At 46.4% G+C, this 9,765-nt stretch overlaps 1 protein-coding gene across 1 annotated transcript; it reads left to right on the forward strand.

Moving 5' to 3' along the window:
• The first annotated feature begins 3,735 nt into the window (after positions 1-3,735).
• LOC108158330 (zinc finger CCHC domain-containing protein 10) lies at positions 3,736-4,669 on the forward strand. Its single transcript, XM_017290570.2, has 3 exons — positions 3,736-3,911; positions 3,961-4,270; positions 4,332-4,669. Exons 1-3 carry the CDS (start codon positions 3,796-3,798, stop codon positions 4,611-4,613), a joined length of 708 nt encoding a protein of 235 aa, XP_017146059.2. The 5' UTR covers positions 3,736-3,795; the 3' UTR covers positions 4,614-4,669.
• The last annotated feature ends 5,096 nt before the right edge of the window (positions 4,670-9,765 follow it).

Below are 9,765 nucleotides of genomic sequence, written 5' to 3' on the forward strand. Positions count from 1 at the left end.
GGGTTCCGGCACAAGTGGCGGCGAGGCTTATTGTTCAATTGCGTGTTTCGGCTAAGAAGTTAAAAAATTAAACAAATGCAATAAATGACAGCTCAAAATTTTGATAAATGTCAACGCGTGTGCGTTGCCAGAGCCAGAGCATGGGGTGGTGGGGTGGTAATGATTTGATTGTTGGGGGAAATGGCAACAAGCCTTCGGCTATTTAAGGTGATTTAGGGGCGGCAGTTTGTGCAAATTAAGCCAATTTAAAAAAGAAATTTTCCAAAAGCAATAAACCATAAGATGATGCTCTTCAGTGCATATACTCGGAAATGTGGCAGTGAAAGCCAAATTAAGAAAGAAATAAAACGAGTTTGAGTAGGGGTTTACAAGTCTCGGGAAAACTAGTCCAGTCGATGCCATTTCCAGGTTTCTTAAAGGGCAAACACGAGGAGGGAGGACAACCCTTCGGTCGGGCCTTGAGTGTGAAAAATTGAACAACAAAAATTGCATTATTTTTCGCATTTGCCGAAGCTCCTTCTAACCCCATAGCAGATTGGCATTCACAAAGGTCCTGCTGTCGTCGAGCGCATCTCAAAGAACCTTCTTTCATAATTAATGCTCACACAGAGAAATGTTCAAAGATATTTTTGCAACCCCCTCTGCAGCGCCCCACCCCCCTCCCCAACAGTTCATGTACCTTTCAAGATCTGCTGTCAAAAGCAGCCCGAAACAAAACAAAACAAAAACGAGCGGGAACGTTGTGAGTTGCTGCGGACACCGCAACTCTACATTTATACCCGATACTTAGTCAGTATGGCTCTCCTCCGGCAGACGCCGCTAATATTAAACGACACGACAAGGAGTGCGTGCGAGAGAGACAGAAAATCAGTCTGAGCGTGAAGTCGGGGGCTGCGTAGCCAGTGGAGAGCCATACTGACTTAGTATCGGGTATAACCGTAGAGTTGCGGTGTCCGCAGCAACTCACAACGTTCCCCTTCGTTAGTTTTCTCGAATGTGCAATATTGTGGATGCAACAGATTTTCGTTCTTTGTGGGGGCGGAAGGGGGTCGGGGCGAAATTCTGAGATATACGTTTTATAGTGAGATCTAACAGAAGTGCGGATACCAAATTTGGTTACTCTAGCCTTAATAGTCTCTGAGATTTGTGGATGCCCCAGATTTTCGTCCTTTGCGGGGGCGGAAGGGGGTGTGGCGAAATTTGGACACGAAACGGTCAAGGTCCGATATTACAGGAGTGTGGATACCAAATTTGGTTGCTCTGGCTCTTATAGGTTCTGAGATCCTTGAACTCATATTTTGCAATTGGCAAAGCCGACCATGAAACCTGTGTGTTAGAGAGAGACAGAGCGAGAAAGAATGAAATTGTTTTCTTGATTCTGGCTATAATAATTATACGATCTAGTTGAGATTTTACACTCTAGAACACATAGTCATCCACTACGATTCTGCGTTTTTGGTTTTATCGTATCTTTAAAAATGTGGATGCCACAGATTTTCGTCTTTTGTGGGGGCGGAAGTGGGCGGGGCGAAGTTTTGAAATATTTTTAAAGCAGTGACATATCACAGAAGTCTGGATCCAAAACATCGTTGCTATAGCTCTTATAGTCTTTGAGCACTAGGCGCTGAAGGGGACGGACGGACGGACGGACGGACGGACGGACGGACGGACAGACGGACAGACAGACAGGGCTCAATCGACTCGGCTATTGATGCTGATCAAGAATATATATACTTTATGGGGTCGGAAACGATTCCTTCTGGACGTTACACACATCCACTTTTACCACAAATCTAATATACCCCAATACTCATTTTGAGTATCGGGTATAACAAAATGCTAAATGCGGTAAAAAATCAAAAAGGAAAATGCGCAAAAATAAAACATGTTTACCTCAACAATTTGACTGCTACTTTTTCTTTCTTTCCTTTTTTTGGGGAAACGGATGGATGGATATGCAAATTTTTGGCTTGCATTTCGGGGGCCCGTTTCCCCATTTCCCCATTTGGCAGGACGGAGTGGCTCTGCTGCTGCTGCTGCTCTGCCCTCTGCCTACTGCCTGCTGCTGGTGCCATGATTTATTTACTCACGGCGTGCGCGTATTTATCAAACTCTAATTAATTGGTGATAAACCGATCAAGACGCTAAATGCTGCACTACACGAAGCCGCCGAAGACACCGCAGCTCCCAGGGGACTGGACTCGCCTGCAAACGGGTTTTCGCAAACACCTCTTCCTCTACCCCAAAAGTTGGCTTTTCTTCGATTGCTTATTGGGTTTCTGTTTCGTAGTGTTCCGCCGATTACCATGTGATTTCCTCCTCCACCTCCTCCTCCCGTCAACAGTCCCCTCCTTGCCTCTCCGTCCCATCGCTCTGCAGAAGAACGAGTACTCGTATTTGTTGAAGCAATTTGCTTTTCTGAATCTTCTGGCTGACTGACCAGGCGACTGCGATGCAATCAATATATGCTCGTGTCCAGCAAATAATAGACTTCAAGCTGGCATTTTAAGCGTTTCTATTTCTCTCCCCCAACCCCCCGCCCCTCCAGCCGAATGTGAGTGGGTCTCCGAGGAGTGCAGTTCTCTCCCAAACACCGTACAGGGTCCAGGTGCCTGTACCACCTGCCTGTTCGGCCCCACGAGCCGTGCAACACCCTGTATATGCCGCTAATCCACTTTAGCAAATCAATTTATTAGCCACGTATGACTTATGCCTTTTTAAATGTGCGCTTGCATGTGTTGTCTGCTCTAAAGTTGAACGTTTGCAGCATTTGGAGGCTGGCCCTCTGTCTGCCAGATGGAAGGTCAGCAAGGGGCAGGACCGGGCTGGACCGGGCTGGGGTGGCAGGCCCAACTGAGGAGGCGCAAGAAATTTATGTTAACATGGTCTGCGTAGCGCCCTCTTGTATGTAATTTGGCGTTGTTTAGGTATCACGATTACCCTTTGCTGGCCATAAAATACGAGTGTGCATGTGGGCAATGCCACGGATACAGTGCTCGGGTGTAAGCCATGATTATCGCGGCCAGGCCATCAATGATATGTGTGCGAGGAGCTCCAGAGCGAAAAGGACCGTTTACAGTCGACTCCGAGCGTGTGAAATGGGCATGGGGCCGGTCTGGTATTGTATTTATTTATGGCTCCCCCCGAGAGAATATCAATTGCCCGGCCAGGCGCCACTTGTTGCCAAAAAAAAAGGACTGAGGGGAACTGAGGGGGCATGGAGAAACTGTTGCAACTTTTGGGTGCATATACCCGCATATAAACGTTGAGTATAAATTGAAAAAGCCATTTTGCTGCCAATTTAGCAAACACTTAAACCAATTTTGCACTTCAATCCACACAAAAAACTCCCACAGCTCCACAGCTTCGCTCCGCCGCAGCCGAAGCCACACATTTGCACATCCCAGAGCCCTGAACCCGGACGGAGAACTGACAGTCCGTGCCGTGCAGGCTTGCATCGATGCGGACGCGAGGATGAGGCAGAAGTCGGAATGTGTCGGAAGCGTTCAAAGCGTTGCCAACAAAGTGTGAAAATGTCAAGTCGTAAAGTGTTCACAGGCCAGGACCCGGACACGGACGGAGTCTGTAAAATGGAGTACATTTGAGGGGGGCGGGGCAAGAGTCCTTATCTGGCCATGGAGTTTCCATTTAATAGTTTACTTTGGGAGCAACAGTGGGGGGAACACCGTCCAAACGCTGCCAAGTCTGTCAAGTGGTGGGTGTCCCCCTACTCTATCTAGTTACCTGATCAGCCCCCTTCAAATCGGCCACAGACCCTACAAGTGGCCCCCAAATATGTCCTGTATTTGCCAATACTTTGCGCCTGTCTCGGACAGCGGCGTGGATCAAGTGGAGGCCTTTCCCTTGGCCACTGACGAGGAAAGCCCCAGCCCGGAGAACACCAACAAAGAGTGAGCTTTACTGTGATTTCCGAACCGAGTGTTATGTGATGTCTCTTAGGGCGGACCAGGAGACTGCGGAGAGGACAGTCTCGGCCTCTGACCTGGTCGACTGTCGGGCCGAGAACTGGCTCCTGAAGAAGAAGCTGGCCGACTATGAGGTCACCATCGAGAACCTCGAGCAGCTGGTGAGCATAATAGTGGACAAGCAGCACCGGATCCTCAGCGAAATGTTCCAGCTGAGCAAGGAAAACCGAGAGCTGCAGACCGAGTGTGATCTCCAGCGCGAATACCACTCGATGGAGCGAAACGCCTTGATGAAGCAGCTGCATGATGTTCAGACCTTATCGCGAAACCGCAACTTGGAATTGGTAAGCCATGGGTGCCAATTGGCCAAGAGAAGCGTTCACTTTGTCCCCCTTTCTTTGATAGGGGCGTGCTGCATTGGAGGAGGGTGCCAAGGTCCACGCGGAGGCTGCAAAAGAGTCAAGTGCCTCAGAGGAAGAGTGCTCCACTGGGGAGGAGGAGGAGGAGGAGGATACTGACGATGAGCGGGAGAGTGTCTACGACAGCTATGAAGACGAGGCCTCAGCCCCGAATTCCCGCAGCAGTTCGCCCCTTTCCACCGGCTCGGAATCAGGGGACACGGACTCGGAGGCAGATCGAAGTCTGGCCAGTGACAGCGAACGCGAGAGCGACAGCGATAGCGATTAAAGAAAACATTAATTCTGATATATTTTACACAAAGAAATTTCAATAAAAAACCTTAAAGCAAACGTTGATTCCCGGTGGCGGTGTATTAACCGCATATTTAAGGCCCGCAGGCGCTTTCTGACTTCATCGCACTCGCACATCCGAGCCTTTATTTAAACGCATTTAATAATCAACACAAAAACGTGACAATGGCTCAAAACAAACAAAAACGCTGAAGGTGCGTCAATCAGGGGCATCGCAGTGCAAAAAAGGGAACGCATCAAGTGAGAAAAATAGAAGGAAACCTCCGGCAAGTATTTGCATATCAAAATGCCAGTTGGGATGTGGAAAAACCTTTGCCGAAGCGCCCTTCAGGGCAGATGATTGAAGGGCTGACAGGACGACAGGAAGGGGGGAATGGGAGAGCCGAGGAGAAGCCTTCAAATCACTGGCAAAAACGTGTTAAGTATTTATCTATCGAAAAATTGTGGACTCCCACCATCCGGCAAAGAGGTAAGATGCGGGAGTGTGTGTGTGTGTGTGTGTATGTGTGTGTGTGTGTTGTATTCTATTACTTTTTTTATGCTTTAATACTAGTTCTTATATAAGGTTAGCAAGTGTGTGTGTGTGTGTGTGTGCGGTGTGTGGGGCAATTTATCAAGTGGCAAAGTTTTTAGCACAAATGAGTCGTGGCGCGGGTCCTGATCCTGGCCTCCGTTTGCCTCCAGGATTAATGAGTCTCGTGTGTTTCTGCTGCTGCTGGGGTACATCCTCGATATTCGCCCGGCAACACATACCATCACCAGTCGCTGTGTTGCCACTGTGGGGCAGTGTGGCAGCTTTTGGTCCGCCTATGTGTGGAGTTCTTCGATTACTTAGCAGCAGTTATGCCACTAAAATCCATCCCATCTTTGCCTAAACAAAAGTGCCACAAAAGTGGTGTCAACCGGTACGTTCATGGCTGCTTCCTTGGCGATTCTTTGGCGATTATTAATGACCCCCCAGCAGCGGGTGTATGCATATCGAGTCGAGAATTGTTTGCCATATCATTTATCACCTGAGAATTTTAGCTGCGAAACTTGTTGCGCCCAAAAAAGTTGTTCGTGTCCACGTGGGAAACCAGCAGAGATGCAGAGACGGCTACTGAGGACTACCGCAACACAAGTGGCTCGGATAAGAGATGTGAAACCGAACAAGGCATGAAAGGAGCGCGCCACATTTATGACTGAAATATATGAAAAAGCCACGGCGATGTGGCAAGCTGAACGCTGGGCAAATAGCATCATGAGAGGCGAGGCGATTTCACGCTCCACCGGGAAAGGTGTTGCCCGGGTTGCCTGCAACAAGTAGTACCCAAATTGCATGTGGCTGGCCAATGGGTCCCCAAGACTAATTGACCTCTGTTTAGCACGAACTTTTTGTTTTTTTTTTTTTTTTTTTTTTTTTTTGGACATTGACATGCAATGACTGCATCTTTCAAGAGGCGATGCAGTTACTGCACCGTCAAGTGGCCCGTGTGAAACCAGCAGAAGGCTGTTACGCGCGGATCCCTGGCAAAACGCAGCCCTCCTCCCGCCCAACCGACCGAGGGGCGCTGCCGCATGACGCACGGTGCGTAGTCGAACCGAACGCGAACATGCAAGAAAGATAGCTATTAGACTAACATTCGAGGAAAATTAGCACTAAACTTACTAAGAAACTAAGCATGCAATCAAAATACAACTACCACTACAATTACTAATTACTAGAAAGGTGTGTAAGGATTAGTAATTTAATAAGAGGAAGAGAATTAGTGGTGGATATAATATGGTAGAGGGAATTATAATCCGACCATAAGACCCTAAACGCTTCATGCAAGGAATAATTCGATCTACAAAGTGGAAGGAACAACGGTATAAAATTTCTAGTCAGTCTAATAGGAATCGTGAAGTTTATGCGGCTCAACAGATCAGGGCTGTCTATGTCACCCCTGATCAAGTTGTGCATAAATATCACACCAAGCATTTTTCTACGGTTAACTAAGGATGGGAGGTTTACTAATAGTAGTCTACTAGAGTAAGATGGGAGTCTTACACCCGCATCCCAGTTAAGGCCCCGCAGAGCAAAGAGTAAAAAGTTTTTCTGTACTGATTCTATACGGTCCTGGTGTACTTTGTACTGAGGGCACCATACACAGGAGCCGTATTCTAGGATCGGACTAACAAGCAAGGTATAGAGAGTCTTTGTTATATAGGGGTCGTCAAATTCCTTTGACCACCTCTTTATAAACCCAAGCACACCAATGGCCTTATTTACCATGGTGGAAATGTGTTCGGAAGACTTTAACTTGGGGTCTAACATAACACCCAGATCATCCACCAGGGTAATTCTCTCAAGAGAACCACCAAATAGGGTATAGGGAGCCAACAAAGGGCTAGAACGATGAAATATCATAAATTTGCATTTGAGGCATTAATGTGTAACAAGTTTGCACAACACCATGACTGAAAGTTATTGAGATCGGATTGCAAGCGAGAATGAAATGAAATGTCCTTGTACTGGACACAGAGTTTAACATCATCCGCATACATAAGTACTCGAGAGTATGTTAATACTGAAGGCAAGTCATTAATAAAGAGTGTGAAGAGTAAGGGGCCTAGATGGCTGTCCTGTGGTACTCCCGAAGAAACCTTTACTGGTAAAGAGTGGGAGTTTTTGAAGAGGACTCTTTGAGACCTGGAACAAAGATAGCTAGAAATCCATCTCAGGAGGTTGGGCGGAAACCCTAAAAGGTCAAGTTTATGCGCTACAAGGGAATGGTTTACAGAACGAATGCTTTACTAAAGTCGGTGTTAATAACATCCGTCTGTAAGTTACCTTGAAAGTCTTTAATAATGAAAGAGTTAAACTCTAACAAGATCGTGGTGGTTGATCGCCGCCTTATAAATCCATGCTGAGTTGGAGATATAAGTGACTTGCAGAGATGTTGCAAGTGCGGAGTTAAAACCTTCTCAAACATTTTAGGAATAGCGGATAACTTTGCTATACCTCTATAATTTGTTGCATCAGACTTGCTACCTTTTTTATGGAGAGGAATTATAAAAGATTCCTTCTAGAACGGGGGGAGGCAAAAAGAATCAATGGACAGGGTGAATAGTTTAAGCAAAGGTCCACACAGAGCCTCGAGCCTCAGTACCTGAGTACACAACCTGGAACCCCGTCTGGACCCGGTGAAAACACCGGCTTAACTAGTCGAAGATCATGAAGTAGGGAACATTCATTTAACAAGGGACTGAAAATGCCGTTCGACCTCGGTAAACCGTATGGGTACGGATGACCAGAGTAGCTTTCCTCAGAATAGGTGGTTTGGAAAAATTGGGCAATAAGATCGGCAATTGCCTGATCATTATTTGCCGACGTATTACAAAATGATAGCGAGGATGGGTGTGCGGACGTTCTACGCTTACTATTTACGAAGCAGTAAAACTGTTTAGGGTCCTGAGAAAAACATATCCTGCATCGAGATAGGTAGTTCTTATAGCATTGCATTGAGCATTAAGAACTGAAAAGTTTGACCGAGCCATTACATAGCGAGAGTGAGAAGTTGGAGAACCCACTTCTTGAAATTTTATATAAAGTCTTGATTTTAAGTTTTTTAGACTGGATAATTCTTTGGTAAACCAAGGGGGTTTTCCAGATCTAGTCGGACAAGAAAGCGGGACACAAGAATCAAACGAGGGGGAACGTTGTGAGTTGCTGCGGACACCGCAACTCTACAGTTATACCCGATACTAAGTCAGTATGGCTCTCCACCGGCAGACGCCGCTAATATTAAACGACACGACAAAGAGTGCGTGCGAGAGAGACAGAAAATCAGTCTGAGCGTGACGTCGGGCGCTGCGTAGCCACTGCAAATTGATTTGTTCCTATTGGCTATAAAAATGATCTGATCTGATCCAGATTCAGCAATCTGATAGATATGGTCATTATCTATGATTCTGCGTTTTTAGTTTTCTCGAATGTGCAATATTGTGGATGCAACAGATTTTCGTTCTTTGTGTGGGCGGAAGGGGGTGGGGTGAAATTTTGAGATACACGTTTTATAGTGAGATCTAACAGGAGTGCGGATACTAAATTTGGTTACTCTAGCGTTAATAGGCTCTGAGATTTGTGAATATCCCCAGATTTTCGTCCTTTGCGTGGGCGGAAGGGGGTGTGGCGAAATTTTGAAGCAAACTCGTCTCGGTCCGATATATTAGGAGTGTGAATACCAAATCTGGTTGCTCTAGCTTTTATAGTCTCTGAGATCTAGGCGCTAATGTTTTACTCTAAGCAAAGCCGCCTATGCTACGTGTGTGTTAGAGAGAGACAGGGCGAGAAAAATTGTGTTCTTGATGCTGGCTATAATAATAATATGATCTGGTTCAGATTCTGCAGTCTAAAAGATATGGTCATTCTCTACGATTCTGCGTTTTTGGTTTTCTCGTATCTTTAAAATTGTGGATGCCACAGATTTTCGTCCTTTGTGGGGGCGGAAGTGGGCGGGGCGAAGTTTTGAAATATTCTTGTAGCAGTGACATATCACAGAAGTCTGGATCCAAAACATCGTTGCTCTAGCTCTTATAGTCTTAGAGCACTAGGCGCTAATAGGGACGGACAGACGGACAGACGGACAGACAGACAGGGCTCAATGGACTCGGCTATTGATGCTGATCAAGAATATATATACTTTATGGGGTCGGAAACGATTCATTCTGGACGTTACTCACATCCACTTTTACTACAAATCTAATATACCCCAATACTCATTTTGAGTATCGGGTATAAAAATGTTTGTGCCTTTTATGACATCAGTGCACAAGTACAAAGCGGACCAATCAAAATCCCTAATGAGGTTAAGCTACGCAAACTCGGCTTTACGAAAGCAGCGGACACGTTCAGGTAGCCTACTCGACCGATCCAATACAGTTGGTCCTATATCTAGCGACACCTCGAAAGTAGGGTGGTAGGCGTCTTCAGGTATAGTGAGCGGAAGGGCTCGGGTTAACAACACTATGGTCGGATCCGATACAAAGCACAGATCAAGCAATCGACCCAGGGAATTTTTCACATGATTGACTTGAGACAAGGACAAGTCAAGCAACCCGTCAACAAAGTCATGTCGTGACATGGGCACTAGGATACTAGACTCGTT

This window comes from Drosophila miranda (genome assembly GCF_003369915.1).
Source record: "Drosophila miranda strain MSH22 chromosome Y unlocalized genomic scaffold, D.miranda_PacBio2.1 Contig_Y2_pilon, whole genome shotgun sequence".
Classification (NCBI taxonomy): Eukaryota; Metazoa; Arthropoda; class Insecta; order Diptera; family Drosophilidae; genus Drosophila; species Drosophila miranda.